General features: G+C 34.4%; 1 protein-coding gene across 1 annotated transcript in view; it reads left to right on the top strand.

The window, feature by feature from the left end:
* Nucleotides 1-12,296, top strand: part of LOC110193575 (CUB and sushi domain-containing protein 3) — a 90,650-nt gene extending 78,354 nt beyond the window's left edge. Inside the window, exons 13-16 of the mRNA XM_078151796.1 lie at nucleotides 4,208-4,320; nucleotides 5,781-5,868; nucleotides 7,029-7,164; nucleotides 10,273-12,296. Of these exons, the coding sequence (XP_078007922.1) occupies nucleotides 4,208-4,320; nucleotides 5,781-5,868; nucleotides 7,029-7,164; nucleotides 10,273-10,432 (497 nt within the window). The 3' untranslated portion in view covers nucleotides 10,433-12,296. The remainder of the gene's footprint in view (nucleotides 1-4,207; nucleotides 4,321-5,780; nucleotides 5,869-7,028; nucleotides 7,165-10,272) is intronic.
* Nucleotides 12,297-18,620: the final 6,324 nt, after the last annotated feature.

Genomic DNA, 18,620 nt, shown 5'->3' with positions numbered 1-18,620 from the left:
GAAGATAAAAAGGGGGAAATGTTCTCACTTAAAAGAAGCATACAAGGAAGAGCTTTATAGTAGGGGGCATAATGGAGGGGTGGTGGGCAATGCTTTGAACCTCATTCTCAAAATTCGGTTCAGAGAGGGAAGAATATGTATGTACACTCAATTGGGATAGAAATCTATCTTACCCAATACAGAAGTAGGAAAGGAAGGAGATAAGATAAGGGGGTAAGGGATGATAAAAGAGGTGATGGATTAAGGGAGGCAGTGTCAAAAGCAAAAAAAAAAAAAGACTTTTGAGAAAGGATCTAGATAGCTTAGTGAATAGAGCACTAGGTCTGGAATCAGGAAGACCCGAATTCAAATCCACCCTCAGGAACTTACTAACCATGTCACCCTGGGCAAGTCACTTAACCTCTGCCTGGGAAGCAGCGTTCTTCCAATATATAGAGAACTGAGTCAAGTTTATAAGAATATATCATTCCCTAGTTGATAAATGGTCAATGGATATGAATAGACAATTTTCAGAAGAAAAAAATCAAAGCTATCTATAGTCATATGAAAAAATGCTCTAAATCACTATTGATTAGAGAAAGACACATTAAAATAATTTTTAGGTACCACCTCATACCTGTCAGAAATATACACTAATAAACTGTTGGTGGAGTTGTGAACTGGTCCAACCATTCTGGAAAACAGTTTGGAACTATACCCACAGGCTATAAAATTCTGCATATCCTTTGATCTAGCAATGTTATTACTAAGTCTGTACACCAAAGAGATCAAAGAAAAAGGAAAAGGACCTATATGTACAGAAACATTTAAAGCAGCTTGTTTTGTGGTGGCAAAGAATTGGACATTGAGGGGATAATTATCAGTTGGGGTATGGCTAAACAGGTTGTGGCATATGATTGTAATGGAGTACTGTTGTGTTTTAAGAAATACAATGGGGTGATTTCAGAAAAAAATATAGCAAGACCTATATGAAGTGATGCAGAATGAATTGAGAAGAATTGGGAAATCTTTGTGCACAGTAACAGCAATGTTGAAATAATGATCAACTGTTAAGCACCGGGCTACTCTGAACAATAAAATGATCCAAGACAATTCCAAAGAATTCATCATGAAGAAATGCTGTCCATATCCAGAGAGAGAACTAACACAGTGCAAATTGAAGTGTAATCTTTGCTTTGTTTGTGAAATGGCTAATACAGAAATATACTTTGCATGAAAATTAGAATAGAATTTTTAAAGACTCCTTTCGCGTGTATATGTTCTAAGACCAAGTGCAATCCGAAGTCCTGATCAAGAAAAAAAAAGAATTTTAAAGTTTATAAATGATATAATTCAAAGCTAATTTGTTTGTGTGTGTGCATGCATGTTGTTTTACATCTTTGCATGATTAGCAGTATTGACACTAAATTCACACATTTCTATTGAATGTGGTTTGATTTTATTGGTGTACATTTATAAGACTTCAAAGAAATTCAAACATGTTTAAAAATTGTCATTTGCTAATGGACATAATTAACAATGACACTTTCGTTAATAATATACTTTATTAACTATAGTAATAGAATGTAAAATAGCTTGGAATACTACCTCATTTTTAAATATGGCTAGTATTAACAGTGGCATTAATATAGCACTTTGAGGTTTGCAAAGTGAAATATACGTGTGTGTGTGTGTGTGGTGTGTCTGTGTGTGTGTGTGTGTGTGTGTGTGTGTGTGGAGAGAGAGAGAGAAGAGAGAAAAAAAAGGAGAAAGAACCTGATTCAATCCTTATAACAATCCTGTGAGATAGATGTTATCACCATTTGACAGGTGAAGAAACTGATGCTGAAAGGTTGTCTTGGACAGAGTCACACAATAAGCCTTTGAGGAGTTTAACTTCGGTCTTTCTGAATTCAATGAGTAGGCAATGTTACTAACTTGTACTCTGAATTCCCAGTATGCTCAAATGTGTAATTCCACTTAATCATCAGTATTTTCGTGCCATATATATATGGAATGACGTCTGCCTATAGACAGTTTGTCATTTGCCAATCTAATTGCTCGTGGGACTGTGAAACTCAGTATTATGGGGGATGGAGGGAAAACAAATCTTTGATTTAGTCTTAGGAGTATATACACTTAGGTTGAATTGAAAATAAATCCTTAGAACAAGTTTCTGTGCTATGTAAATAATGTTATCATGAATAATAAAATATATTGATGGAAGAGATCTAATTCTCACTTTTTTACATTACATCAATACTTCTTGAAGCCCCCAATTTTTTTTTTGTTATTTTGTTGGTAAAGTGTCAAAAGAAAGGTAGGAGAATTAATAATAAATGATACTTTTTATTGACATGAATCATTTATAAATATTCACAGTTAAAATAAAAACACTTGCAAATAACAAAATTCTGTGTTCAAAGAAAGAAGCTCAATTAATTTCTGTTCAGTAACAACTCCTAAGTAAGAGTGGTGGATATAGAATTATTTGATATAAGTGTGAATCCTGGTTGTGCTGACGGGATATGGGCCCAAGCTGAGACCTTTGCCCCCTCACCCCCAAAAGAATTTGGGTCACATTTATCTATGGGCCCCAGAAAACCCTTAAACTTTCTTTGACCTCACTCTTATCTCAGATGGTTGCCTGAGGCTATACTCCACTCAGCTGTCCTTTCTTTATCTCTTGTTCTCTCCCTATCTTCCTTTGAAAGCCTAAGGAAGAAGTCTAGTCTTTGATCCCACCTTTTGATTTTATCAACCTTTTCCTTCCAGTTCTTTGCTCCATTGTCTATTCAACCTCCCAGACATTCCCATGGGAATTCTCCCTAAACTTACCCCAGCTTCAGGATCTTTCTCCCAGCCCCTTCTCCAAACACCCAAAAATTATTTGAGCGTATATAAGATATACCCTGGTCCTCGTTTAAATGCTGAGATTTCCTCATGCCTGCTTGTCCTTATGGGCGTCACTAAAGTTCAGATTCCTTAAGAGTCTGGGCTGTATGGTCCATCCCTAACAAAACTTTGTCTCTGGCTGAAAGTAGATTTGGGTCAAATTCATTCGGGTAAGGCCCACCATGCCGCGTTGGGGCCCAGAACCCCAAGAATGTAGACCTCATCAGTGCCACTTGCTACTTATGTGACCTTAGCCACATTTTCCATAAGGTCTCAGAAATGACGGAGTTAGAGTAGATGACCCCTGAGATCCCTTCTATTTATAAATTCTGTTGTCGTACTGATCCCCAACAAAGTATTCATGGCTCTTTTAGCTTAGAATATGTACGCAAAAAGCGTTTTAGAGTCTATAATTTAGATTCTGGACCAATGTGTGTTCACACACTTGGGAATGTAAAGAGAAATGTCAAATGAGTTACAGCAGAGCTGGGCTAATAGAGGCATAGTGAGAAGCAATGAATGCAATCAGTCAACAGTTATCTTTGAACACTGGCACTGTGCTCCCTTCGGTGCCTTAACTTACTTCCTGTGTTTTTGTATACGCTAACTTCCAAGCAAACTGAACTTTCCAGTATTCCCTGGATATCGCCTTTGCTTTCTTGACTCTGAGTCAGTATTTATGCCATACTTTCCTCATCTTTTGGGGACCAGCTAAAATGATATTTCTTTTGTGAAATTCTCCCTACTCCCTTCCCAGGAGTGATTATTGATACCTCCTCTGAATTCTTATAGCATGATTACATGCATACTTTATTTCTCACAAAATGATGCCTTGTATGTAGCTGTGTATCTGTGTCATCTTCAGTATTTGAGTAGAAGGACTTCCTTTCATTCCTGAAATGCACCCAGCCTAATGTCAGTGCATTCCATAAGCATTTGTTGAATGAATGACTACTAGATATTCTTGTGGCACCAAGTATAAGTCATGACATTTTTCTATCAACTTATATTTTGAGGCAAAAAGATGTACACACAAAAGAATAAAGATACAAATACTACTACTAGTACTACTACTAATAATAGAAACATTATTTAGTGCTTAAAGGCTAAAATATGTAGTAATCTGAGTGTCTGCAGAAAGCAGAGATCACTGAAGGTTAGGCTAATTGGTGAAAACTTAATGGAGTAGGGGGGGCTTAAGCTGGGCTTTATTTTTCATCTCTTACCTACAACCTATAATGCTTGATGTGTTTAAGGAGTTAGACAAGAAAATAAAATTAATCCCAGTTATTTTTAATGTTTCATGTCCTAAGATGCTTTTGTATTTTTCTAGGGGTTTATAAAAGCCAAGAAGCTCGCCTAATGCTACATATTTATCTTATTAAAACACCAGCTCATGCTTCAGTGAGCAAAATGAAGGAAGAAAATTGGGCCATGGATGGTTTTGTAAGTATTTTTATATAAACATCATCTGTTAGCTTTAGTTTAACTTACCACCTCCTTGTTTGACCAGAATTTTTTTTTAAGCAAATCATGATGTACATAAATATATTAATGAAATTTTATGTTAGACATGTATTGGGGGGAAAAATAAGTTCAGTATGCTTTAGTGGTACATTTATATAGGTAATGGAAATGAAGTTGGTGGCTATTGGAGAAAGGAAAAGAGAAAGTGAGATAAGGAATTGAACGAGGTATAGAGAAAATATTGTCAAACAGTCTAAGTTAGGTAGGACATGTAAATAATCAACTCAGGTTTGTAACTTTCTCCACTTAACACTTAGCCCAGGAGGAGTAGAGACATCAAATGTAGTATGAGACTTCTGGCTTGACAATGCTAGTACGTGGTCAGAGAAATCATGTTAAGCTGCCTGTTGACAGGCTTTTGCTTTTGATTGAACAGGATAGCTCGGGAAATAGTCTTCCTAATGAGCTTTGCCTATCTGGAAGTCCCAATAGTAAATAAAGTGATAGGTCAGTGCCTTGGTCAGAGATGGCTCCAAGCAAAATTATAAAGTTGGCTAAATTTGCTTTTGGCATCCCCAAGCCTCCTTCCTCTGCAAACTGTCTCCTTTATTTCCCTCAGGCTTTTCTTGCCCTCACATTGCACCAGTGCTGTTTGTCATGGAAAAATTGATCTAATGAACTCATTCACAGTAAGGAGTAGTTAAGATTATTGCTTTTCTCAAGAGTATTTGAGTTTGAAAAGCATACTACATACAGAGGGCAATGTTTAACACAAATTATTTATATGTGTTATTATATTATAGTATTATTATTAATTATGAAACAACATGTAAATGGAGGATAGTTGAGAGGTAGGAGTGCTTTCCTAACAGCTTAGTTTACATAATTTAGGAGACTGTACACTTCAGAACTTAAGGTCACTATTACTTGGTGATTCACTTAGCCAATAATTTCTAAAGGCTAATAAAATAAATATACCTGATGTCTCACATGATTGTTGGGAAATCAAATAAAATGATGTATATATAAGTATTTTAGAAAAAAATAATGTATCATCCAAGTGTAAGGTATCATTTTTCATTAGCAAATCTGTCATGGCGTTCTCCATGTTGTCCCATGAAGTCATTGCTTTTAGTTCTTTGGCAATGTATTCTTAGATTGCAATTCTGGTTTACAACTGTAACCATTGGGATTTATTTTTCTAATTTCAGAGGGATTTGAAAACCATGAGAAATTTTTTCAATGCTCTCAATGATTGTGTATTTTTTTTTTATAATATTTAAAATGACCTGTTTCCTAATGCTAAGCTATACAGTGGAACAACTTGTACAGAATTAATCATTTCAGCATAAACCTAAGTATTCACTGATAGGATAAGAGTAGATATATCCAAAAAACTCTTCCAGATTTAATCTTCTCTCTCCTTAATTGTTTTAAAGGTTTCTGCAGAACCTGATGGAGCAACTTATGTGTTTCAAGGATTTATTCAGGGTAAAGATTATGGGCAGTTTGGACTTCAACGATTAGGTAATTATTCATTTTGACTATCTTGTACTGTGAACATTCTAAAAAAAACATGCCATGGATTCTGTGTATTAGATATCCTGAATATTTTATTTTCTTCAATAGTGTCCTGGTCATGTGCAGTGCTTTGATAACTGTTTCAGTGATCAAATTCTTTAGAAATATTGAAATTCTGTGTGCCAAGTCTGTTTAGCCCCTACTTTTCCCCCCATATTTCTAATAAACAACACAAAACATCTTTCCCTTCAGCAAATAAAAAGAAGGAAATGTGAAACTTATCAAAGGAAAATATTAAACTATAAATTATTTGATTTTATCTCTCAAGAGCAGTAATACCTCCTTTTGCTTTGAATATTGTTGCAATTTTCTTACTGCTTGGGTAATGTAGAGGCACTCAGATAATAAGCTTGTAGTATCTAGGAGGGAAAATAACTTTGAGTAATGGGCCCCCTTCTGAAATAGCTTAGTGCTCTTCAGATATACTAATTTTCTGTGGTGAAAGGTACTTGTAATTTCCAAGGTGAATTTGTCACTTTCATTTACCAAAATTGTCTGAGAAAATGCATAAGCACTTTAATATTAGTGCTTCAGTGGATTTATTAAGAACTTCTGTGGCATACGATATTACATATTATCTCAGGTGATAGTATCTCTTTTTCTCCTTTTCTCCACTCTATTATCTCTAGCCAAAAATATAAAGCATAAATTTCATCTTGAACTGATTCTTTTCCTTGACCTTGTAAATTCTTGTACTTTCATTTTTTTTTCTTAAAACACAAATGCTCAGGATTACTTGAATAATTTTAGTTTGTGATAAAAGAAATAATAGAATCTCAGTCTTTTACCAAATCTCAACTAACATTTGTTTGAATATATTTATTTTTCCAGAAGAAAAAACAAAATCCTAAAATGATTAGGGAATGTCGTTATAGGAATCGATGTTGCAAGGCAGTTGTTGAAACTCGATTAGAATCCATTTATTTTGTATATTAAGTGAAACTGTAACAAGTAGAAACATTTGTGCTAAAACTCATACACAATGAAACAAATAGCTTGAGTACAGATAAACTCATTCAAGACAATACTGATTGTCAGTATTCCTTTGAAGCCTTTAGGGTAGGGAGACACTATGCATTTGTCAAGCTTTCATTTTTCTTTTGCAGGATTGAACACATCAGAAGGTCCTAACACTACCAACCAACCACATGGTACCAATAGTAGTTCTGTGGCCATTGCTATCCTTGTGCCTTTCTTTGCCCTTATTTTTGCTGGTTTTGGATTTTACCTTTATAAACAGAGGTAGGTGGCATTACTCAGAATTCTATCCTCAGTCACTGCAACATTTTTTCCCCTTAAACACACACACACACACACACACACACACACACACACACACGCACACACACCTCTTATTGGAAGTACTACATAAAATGGCATGAATGTTAACCTTAATCTACCCTTTATGGACCTGGCAAGTAGAGAAAACTTCGTGGAGTCTTCTTTCCAGTGACAAATTGAAACATTGTGAAATACAGGACCTAGGTACAAATTCAAAATGGTTGCCTCTTTAGCAGATATTAGCCATGGGGATAGGAAAGAATAAGTAAATAATCCCTTCACAGTTTTTATAAATTCACTTTGCCAAAACAGGAGGCTTACTGTGAATCCCTAGTGCTTGCTGTGTTACTGGCATTGTGCTAAAAAGCTTTACAATTATTATCTTATTTAATCTTTATAATATCCCTGGGAGGTAGGGGCTACTGTTACCTTAATTCATGTTTTTACAGTTGAGGGGAACTGAGGCAGAGGTTAAACGACTTGCCCAGGGTCACACAGATAGTAAATATCTGGGTCAGATTTGAGTTCAGGTCTTCCTGATAGAGCCCAGGGCTCTATCCATTGCAGCACTTAGCTGCCTCCAGGTTGAATAAATGCATGATGGAGAATTTATTAAGGGGGTAGCTAGGTGGTGTAGTGGATAGAACACCAGCCCTGGAGTCAGGAGGACCTGAGTTCAAATCTGGCCTCAAGACACTTGACACTTACTAGCTATGTGACCTGGGCAAGTCACTTAACCCTATTGCCTAGCCTAAAAAAAAAAATTATTAAGTGCTTAGTAATTGGCCTATCACTGTTCTAATTGCTTGTAATACAGTTACAAACCAGAAGTACAGTTTCTGCCTTCAAGGACATTGCATTCTAATAAAATAACACAACAGATAAAGGGGAGCAGGAAGGTATAAGAAAAGTATAGGAACAGAAGCATCATTGGGAAATGGCCAGGACTTACTATAGAGGCCAAATTCTAGACCAGAAAAAGGAAAAAAAAAAACAAACTCACATATCAGAGCCCCAGAGCCTAGGGCCATAGTCTAGATGGTTCAGGTTGATGCTGATACATTAACTATTATTCACTAGAACCCATGTAACAGTCAACTAGTTCTTGACCATCTTTGTTTTAGGAGCAGTATTATCACTCCGTGCATTTATTTCTACCTCATGAGAGACACTTCTTAGTTTTGATTTCAGCAAGCTGTTTAATGGTGTCCATGATATGACCTTGTTCTCCCACTAAAGAAAAAAAAAGTAAAGAGGAGCTACTAAGTTTAGTCTGCCTAACACTTTGAATAAACCCATTCTGTCTCAATATATTTATTTACCTTCTTCCCCTTTTAAAAACTCAGGACAGTTTTGCCTAACTCTATAACATCTGCCCCGTTCTCCAGGATTTTACCGTGATTACCAGCAGGACTTTTGCTAATGTCACAGATAACATTTGAGTAAATTAAGTAAATTTTAGTAAATTGAGTAAATTTGGCCAGCTAACTTGTATTGGTCTCAATTACTCATTAACCATTTTTATTCTCTCCTTTCTAATCTGAAGGTGATTCTACTTGGTAAACAAAACAGTAGCAAAATGAGAATTGTCCACGCACTTTTTTTTGGTTTTATCATCTTCCCATCCACCCTAAGCAACAATTCTACCTTTTAAAAAAGTTGTCCCTACCTGTTTTGAAATTTTAAAAAACTGCTTTCTAATGTTTAACATTTATCCCATGCCTAGATCCTGCTAAGAATTAGCCTCCTTGACACTATACTTATAGATTTTTTTTTGTATGCATTTGCAGGTACTTGCTCTGTTGTCACCTTTTATATATGTGTTTTTCATGTGTTTTTTGTGAATCCCTCTATTTGTATGTCTCTTTTTGAGTTACCTTAAAGTAGAGCGTTTGTAAAATGAATTAAAGAAGCAGAAATTATTGAGATTTGGCAGAATACAACATGTATCTGGAATATGACAATGGGAGAGTACACCTTGTTTAAAAGGAAAAGCTCCTATAAAAAGGGTGATGGAATATTTTACATCAATAGTATATTTGTCTATGAGCACCTAGGTATTGTAATGGGTAGCACTCTTCCAGGCTTGTAGTTAGGAAGCTTGAGTTCAAAATCCAGTCTCAATCTCAAAGCATTTACTAGCTATGTCACCCCAGGCAACTCGACTTCTTCAGTTTCTTCACCTGTAAATCTGGGATAACAGCACTTAACAGCAAGGTTATTGTGAAGTTCTAATGAAATAATGGTTACAAAGCACTTAGCAGAATGTCTGGTACATATTAGGTACTATATAAATGCTTTTTCCCTCTCTCCTGTCCCTATACAGACATCTTAAACCTAGGGAGAAAGTATGGTGATTATTTGGATAAGGATCATTTATTCAGTGCTTTTGAATCCCAAGCTTCCTTCAAGGCTTACTCTAGGCACCTCTACCAGAAGAGGACTTTCTGATTACACACTCCCCCATGTTACTTTGTATTTACATTGTTAATATTTTCAGTTAACTTGTAGATATGTTGCATGCCTTATCCCACCCCATTTGCCCAGAGAAGCTAAGGGATTATTTTTCATTTAATTTTTTTTTTATCTTTAGCGCCTAGTACAAGATGTTGAACATAGTAGATGCTTAATAAATGTTTGAATGAATAAATATATAAAATTAGCTGCTATTATTATTTTAGGAAGGTATAATCTTAAAGTCTCAAATGTTATTACTATCATTGTTATTTAAAATAATATGTTAATAGGCTTTACTATGTAACATATCCAAAATTGAATTCCTAATTACTAGTTACCCACAATAAATAGTCCATGTTTTCACTTTAGTTGTATATATGTATATATGTTTTTGTTCTTATGACTGTAGTGTAGTTAATGGTGAATTTCATTTCTAGGCAAGAATGATGAATATCTTTTTCTATGACCTTAAAATTCCTTAATTTTCCTTAGAACTTAATTATTTCTGAAAGAATGAGACTACACATTAATGGACTGTCCCTTCATCAGCTGTTTTTAATAAAGGAAACCTAAAGTAGTCACAATTTGTCTAATCCATTTTCTCTTCCATAGGACTGCACCTAAAACACAATACACTGGATGTTCAGTACATGAAAATAACAATGGCCAAGCAGCTTTTGAAAACCCCATGTACGATACCAATGCAAAATCAGTCGAAGGGAAAGCAGTACGATTTGACCCCAACTTGAACACAGTCTGCACAATGGTATAACGTGGTAACACTTTGGCTTCTTCAGATATCTGGAAATGGAAACACAACACAGTGCACATTTAGGCCACTGCTAAACAAATTAAAGCACACATTTCAGGATTTACTGGGTCACCTTTTCCTGAGGAATGATAGAGAAGAGTGTTTTGTTTTGTTTTGTTTTCCATAAACTGGAACACAACTCTTCTTCATGTTTACCATGGAGAGTTTTACAGAGAATCGGCTGCACTCTGTGAGTGCTTACTCACAGTTTATTTGCTTTTTTAAAAAAGGAGATTATTCTAAAACATAAACTTATTTGCATATATTGGAGGAGCATCCACTATCAGTATTTCTGTGCTTTATAAACTATATTAGAGGGACTGGGTTAAAAAAAAAGATATAGGGTAGAAAATAAGAGCTATACTTAACAAGAGACAATAGGTCACTGACTTCTCTTTAACAGTCATGAGCTACATCATTCCCACGCGTATGTGCTTTGTACCACTTTGTCAGCTATTCATCTTTGTTAACCAAAATATCATTTTCCATATTGGTTTGTTTTTAAGATCATGACATGACCTTGAAATTATTTAAAGAGTTAATTTGTACCACAGATGAAAAATAAGGTTTATGCTCTTATTTCATTTGCCGGTGTTTTCAGTTCCTCAATATTATATCAGCATTCCTGTCTTAGGTTGGCAGTAATAACTTCTACAAAGGGCAGTGAGATCATGCTACTCTCCTTGATAGCCCCATTGTTCAATAATTATTTTAATCAGTGAGTACTGGGGTAGTACGGAATTCCTCATTTCATTATGCTTTCAGAACCTGACAAAACTTGCTAAAAGAATTTTAAAAAATTGCAATTATATAATACTCCCAAAGTGACTGTCTTATTAAAGTTCCCATTTTTTTCAAAAGACCAAGTAGTATATGTTAAACTGCTGTATTGATACAATTATACTTCCATATTGAAGTCTCTACCTGAACCATTTTCTATTTTATTACTGTGTAAACATTATTTCACTGTTTCTGTGTTTAATCAAGACATGTATGTATTATCTCTGAAATGCAAAGAGTTTGGATCTATATTTTGGTTTCAACCCCCAACAATGATAATTAGAATATTTATTTATAATGGTCAAGCAATAGAAATCTGGTTTTTAAAAAAGCCGCAATTTTATCAAAGATTGCCATATTGACAAATTCTCGCAACTCCTTGTCCTGATGGGAAGTTTTGGGCCATGGTAGAGTGGTTTCCATTTCATGGTAGGAAATCCACTTCAGCTTGATGGCTTTTCATTTCAAATGGACCATCTAATAACCCCAGTTTCTTTATTTAGTGGGCCATTGTCTTCCTTTCATAGCATGTTATATTTCATTAGATGCAAATCCGTACCCAGTGTGAACTATCTGTTACTGTCCCTTTCCAATATGAATAACTCTGTGAAAATCTAAACTTTTCATACCATGATACAGAGTGCCTACCAAAAATCATTGCACCCAGGACTGCTGCTTGGATTTCTACAACATTTAATGAATTTCGTACAAACCACTCTGAAACCCATTGCTTTGAAAATTCATATAAATCTCTCAAAACTGTATTCTACTGATAGGATGCTGTTTTATATTTTATGCCATCAGTTATTTATTCTTGTTTATTCAAATGACTGCAATAACAATGATTCATTCATTAATGTTAAGGTTAATACATTTAAGACCTTGTTTAAACAATGTTTCTTCTGCAACTGGCTACTCCTCTTATATTAATGCATACCCTTTTGTAAAGAAGTATATTTTTATGAAAAAAAGAATTTGTAAAAGTATGATGTAAATTTTCAGTGCAATGTAAACAAAATAAAAATGGATAATTGCTTTTTTTAAATACTGTGTGGTCTTTTCAAATTCAGTTTGTTAATCTGACTTAGGGAAGACTGTGAAAATGATGAGATATTAACTAGTTAAGAAACTGACAAATTCTGTTTCCCAGTACTGGCAATACAAAAGTGAAAAATAGAGTTTATTTTTCTTGTTTTATAGATCTATAACCTTGACACACTATTTGAAGTGAATGAAGGCATTATACAAGTAGTAGCAGGATAAAAATCAGATAGCTGTATTTTTCACAAATGCAAATATTTATTCATGAATATCTAATTTGGATTTGTCTGTCTTTCAAAATTCCATATCCCACCTTTACCAATATACTTTCACGTTATTGCTAAGGACCTGATAGTCATGTTTTGGAGTCATGATAAATGGGCTGACATGCAAACCCAGTGCAATTGCCGGTATAATAATAGCTGACGTTTGTGTGCAGTTTTGAGTTTTGCAAAGAACTTCATGTACACTATGAAATTTGAGCGTCAACAATAACTCTGAAAATTTGGCAACAAAGGTATTACCTCCATTTTTCAGATGATGAAAGTGATGATCAAAGAGGTTAATAACTGACTTATCTAAGGTTAAAGAGAAAGCTAGCAGGCGTTAGAGGCAGGATATGAACCTTTGATTATTGCTAATTCTCTTCTTTCCATGATCTAACATTTTCCATTATACTATACCATCTTTTTCAAGTTCATAAATAAGCACAATGACTATGACTTTATAATCAAATAAATTAGTAAATTACATGGAACTTCCTATTGTGTAACACATGTACACTGGTTTATGATCAAATAATACTATATTTATAAAGCACTTAGCACAGTACCTGGCATTGGGTAGGTGCTTAATAAATGCTTATTCCCTTTCTGCTGTCTTCTTTGTAAACTTTAACACATTATATAAATCAATTTTCTTTCATTTCTTTTGGATTTTTCTTTTCCATTTCTTTTATTTCCTAATTTCTTATTTCTTAAAGTTTTTCTTTCATATTTGAAGACATATTTGAAGATGGTTCATATACCATTTAATCCTATCCAGCTTACTTTTTTCTTATGGTTATATCTATATAATGTTGGCAGGCTTATTGCCACTCTTTGTACCTCTTCTTAAACCTTCAATCCAAAATAAGTCTACTTTTTGCCTCTTTCATATTTTGTTCTTTCATTCCTGTTCTTATTTTTCTTCCTTCTGGTTTTGTTCTTTTTAATTTTGTTTTTTTTTTCTTTCTCTCATTTTTAAACCTGTTCTTTTTTTCTTTCATTATCTTTTCAATATTTTTCATCTGTTTTCAGTTCCCTCACACGCAGCCTTTTTTTTTTTCTTTTTTCTTTTTTTTTTTTTTGCCTTTGGTCAGGTGGGGAAATATGGGTCCTTTAAAGGACAGATATCCTTATGGTCATTATCAGTTATTATAAAAAATATACTCTATACCTTCTGAGGAATTCTTAGGCAGTTGTTGATAGAGTCCCAGACAAGGATTTCTCATACCAAAGTTATGGGAAAGATGGCATTAAAATCAAGGTTGTTTTGGTTTGCTCCTATGTTTCCAGAACAAATTCCCCCAACATTAAGAAACAGAAATTGAATAAGAGAAATGTTACCTAACTGCATGTATACATGTGTACACACATAAAAGAATTTACTAAAATGCCAACCTACTAAAAAATTCAGGTTTAAAAATGCAATATTTTTGAGGGGGGCAGGAAGGACTTTGATCTCTAAAACTCAAGGAATGAGAGTGAGAAATAATTTAGAAAGGAAAGCTAGAAATCCAGCTGAAAAAATATTGACTGTTCTTCAAAAGTATTGGCAGGAGAAACTTAGAAAGTAAGAGAATATTGATCTGAGAAGATGTACATGCTGCAAAATCTAAGAAATATCTGTCATAACTTTCATGAGCTTGGTGCAATGATGTAATTTAAGAGCAGTTTTGAAAGTTATGACAGAACAGGAATGGCCAATGGACATTAAACTGTTTTTTAGCACACAATATGATGGGGCTAGCAAATCTCTTCCGGCCACTTTCCCAAGTCTCAGTAAATTCTCACACAAAAATTTTATTATCCTTAGCAACAGAACTCATAAAAAGTTGACTTTTGGGATCCTCTATGGAGGATTTAAAGAAAGACATGGAAAAGAATCATAGCAGATGAGAAGATATGGGGCCCTTGATATCTGAAGTGGTGGAAGAAACAGTCATATTCATGAGATCATGGTGTCCTCTAAGAATCAAAGTAAGCAGAAATTCAAATGTGTATCATAAAAGCATCAAGGCAAATGTATACCTTTAAAGGGTTAAAACCTTAAAAAGGTTAAAAGGTTGTGACCATTTCCCAACCATCAAAATAAGCACTGACAATCCTGCTAAATTAGGCAAGACCAATATTATAATGGTTACGTGAATGAAACTTTTTTTAAAAGTCAGCTTTTTAAAAAATGTCTTACCTACTCTAGATTTAAAGTGTTGTTTCTCCTGAAGGACCATGTTAGAATGGTAGATCTTACTTAGGGTTAACACATTAAGACATTATAATTCATTATCATGCAATTAACTAGTGCTTTATTTTTATATAAGTGAACTGTAACAGCACAGATCAAGTCCTGAGAGCATAGAGGATAGGACAGGTAAGTTTTGATGGAGACAAAAGGGAGAAAAAGGTAAGAGGAACAAGGTGTCTCTGGAAATAGTAGGGACAGGTAGGATACTATTTTAGAGAATCCTAAGAGCTGTAGGAAGGTAAAGACACTCTTATTAAGACACTTAAAATGGGCTAGGAAAGGATTTAGAAGAACAATGATTGTCTTCTAGCTTTGCCCAGGGCCACTTTGGCACTCAAGGATTCCTAGTAAATTTCATGGAAATCTGAGTATATTCAGGTTGAACAGATGCTAAGTTCTTTTCCCAGTCTTTCAACAATATGGAAGAGGGCAGGAAGACTAGGTCTAGACCAACAGATGTGGCAAAGTAAAATTCAGTTATTAAAACAAATGGAATTGTTACAGATCTATGGATTTTAAAATTATTTTTAGGTTTGCTATATCCAGTGGAAATGTATGACATTTTCAAAGGAAAGTAGAGAAGGGGCTTTTAAGTTTTCAAGAGTAATTTTTATATTTAATCTTCATTACATTATAAGAGATGACATTTTGTCATTTTTTTTTTATGAGGCAGTCAGGGGTAGGTGGCTTGCCCAAGGTCATACAGCTAATAAATGTCAAGTGTCTGAGGCCAGATTTAAACTCAGGTCCTCCTGACTCCAAGGCCAGAGCTCTATCCGCTGTACCACCTAGCTGCCCCAACATTTTATATTCTTAATAGTAAAAGCTAACATCTGAAACTTATCAATTTAAGAAGGTAAAGTTAAACAATATGAGGTAACAAGTTTTAAACATTGACTATGGGCATGTAACCTATTTATATGCTGAGGAATCATATCTCTTAGGTCACTACCAAGAAACTGAGTTTTGATATTCTGACCATGAGAGATTGGTGCATTTGGGTGGAATAGTTGAAGAAAATTAGTAACATGATTCTAATTGTACTGTCATTTTCTTTTTGATGGATATCTACAAAGATTCATTATTAATGGTATAATCAGAAAACCATTGTTGTTTATCAAAAACTTTGTTGACTCTTTCATGATAGACTGGCCAAAGTGATCACATCTGTAAATATAGCTGTGCCTAGATGATGCCAAAACATCTGAATAAGAAGTGAAAAAAAAATAAGCTTATCATCAGATGTTTAACAAATCCCCATGTTTAACAAATACTCATATATTTGGATATACTGAATATTCAATTTAATTTTGATTTCATTTAAGTGGCCCATACATTTGAGTAGAAATTTCATTAAATACTCTTATATTGACCCCAGAAGTTATGGGCTCCTTGCTAACCATACAACTTTTTATATCAGAGAGAATTTGAATCAATCTATTTATTTTTAAAGAAAGACAAACATTTTTCTGGGTTTTATTTCCCAACCATGAAGTGATAAAATGGGAATAGTCTTACAATTATAGCTCTAGAGACAAAAGGGGCCTTATAGGTCATCTAGTAGAACCTTTTCATTTTACAGGTGATCAAAATCATTACCTAGTGATCAAACTTCTGGTGAGGAACCTGTCCATGCATAATCAGGCTGGTCCTTAGAAGACTCTTCAGGACACAAATTCTGGACATAATTGGTCTTGAATTTGAATTCAGGCAGCTAGGTAGTATAATAGATAGAGTACAGAACTTGGATTCAGGAAGACCTGAATTTAAATCCTTCTTCAGACAATAACAGTGATCCTCCATAGGTCACTTAACTCTCTGTGCTTCAATTTCCTCATCTGTAAAATGAGGGCAATAATAGGACCTTCCTGAAAGGATAGTTTTGAGGATCAAATGAGTAAAAAGCACTTTTCAAACCTTAAAGTGCTATAGCTTTTGTGAACTCAGAGTCATTTCCATGCCTTGATGAAGTACCAGAAAAGAATTTCAGTGGAGGCATAGTTATTGTGCAGTATCATTATATCCTGACAATATGTGATTAACTTCACACAGTTAATGATGAGATGTAAAAGCACCTAGAGTATGAGGATAGAAATAATGTCTCATTATGAAAAATGACCAAAAAAGAGAAGAGGAATCTTCCAAGTTATCAAGAATACAACAAAGTAATTTTACAGCACTTATAATTAGGTAGCATAAAAAACAGAACAATTATTTTTAAATCATCTAGAGATTGACCTAAAAATTAATCTTGGATAAACTACATCAATGGAAAAATGTTTATTGTACACACTATGCCTTGAAGTTGGATGACCAGTCTATTGAGGTAGTACAAGAATTCATTGACATTGACATTCAGGGACATTTAGGTCCAAAAATGAAGAGAAAGAAGAGAGAAGAGCATATAGCATTTGGGAAAATGTCTAGTACTTTAAATGACCCCAAGCTGCTCTTCAGCATAAAGCCCATGTTTTAACATCTTTAGTCTCTTTGTAATGTAAGATAGTTAATAATCTGGGAATATTGCAGTCTCTAAAAAGTTAAAGTTGTTGGTAAGCCAAAGGACAATTGGGAGTAGGCTGCAGCATATTTCCAACATTGTTCTATGCATAACAAGTGGAGTAGTGATTTTTTTTTTAAAGAGAAAGTGGGCAGATCCAGACATGTGATGTAATTTTTTTTAGGGAATTTTCTATGAGCATCTCTTTCTAACAAATGAGACCAGCAAAGTTGCCTGATAAACAGAGAATTTACATGACTTTCAAAGTTCACAAATTTAGTAATTCTCAGAGGATGGCCTGATTGTTACAAGTCTATCCACTGGGCAGGAGCCTCACATAGTGTCAGATATTTTTCAAGACTTTGGAAAAGGAAGTGGACTATCTATGTAATGTAAATGAGCTGATGTCAGAAGTAGAGTGCCTTATGCATAGTAGGTGCTTAAGTAACACATGTTTAATTGATTACCTGCATCAGTGATATCATAGATGTGCTGAAATATAAAGACAGATACCAAGCAACCATTTTAGAGGTAAATCCAAAAGGAAGCTTATGTATAGCACTTGGTAAATGACACTTCTCCTTATTCTATTTAGAGATATATCATCCAATGAGATCCCAATAATCTTAACTGGGAAGCTTCTATTTACATGAACATATAACTGGGAAAAACTTGGTTTGTATCAGAATTAGTTTCTCTATTAGATACTCAATATGCCTTTCCAAAATATTTCATCAAAATTTTGTTTTTAATTACCTCATTGCCAATGCCTCATCTTCTAGCACCATCTTTAATTTTTAAAGATACTTCTCTGTGGGAGTGAATCTGTGATATTAATCCTGAAGTTATTCCCTCCAATAGTACAGATTGCACTTTCCCATTCTGTATATTTTTTCCCATATCTTCCCATAAATTCTCTAGAGTGATTCTCCTTAACATACCCAATCAGAGCCAGTGCAGCAATAGAGATGTCCATCTTTTATCACTCATTCTCATTATAGGGCTAGGTCACCTCCTTTACTGATAAAATATTTCCTGGGTGATAATTGCTCATGCCATTTTTTGCACAGGAGACATGTTGTAAGCCTTATGTCCATCATGCATCTTTCCATTGCCCTTTGGTTACTCAAAGATTGGCACATATAAAGAAAAATAATATCATGAGGAAAATATATCATCCCTAATGATGTATTAATTTTCAAAATGACTTCATCATGAAGTCTATTAATCTGTGTTCAGTTAATTAGTCATAATTTAAAGATTTAGTAACATTGATTGACAGGTAAGAAACAAAAAGTATTTTCAGTGTGGATATACTATAGA

The sequence above is a fragment of the Phascolarctos cinereus genome, unplaced genomic scaffold, assembly GCF_003287225.1.
Source record: "Phascolarctos cinereus isolate Bilbo 61053 unplaced genomic scaffold, phaCin_HiC Scaffold_4;HRSCAF=312, whole genome shotgun sequence".
Taxonomy (NCBI): Eukaryota; Metazoa; Chordata; class Mammalia; order Diprotodontia; family Phascolarctidae; genus Phascolarctos; species Phascolarctos cinereus.
The sequence above is the reverse complement of the archived record's forward strand: the minus strand, read 5'-3'. Positions and strand labels throughout refer to the sequence as shown.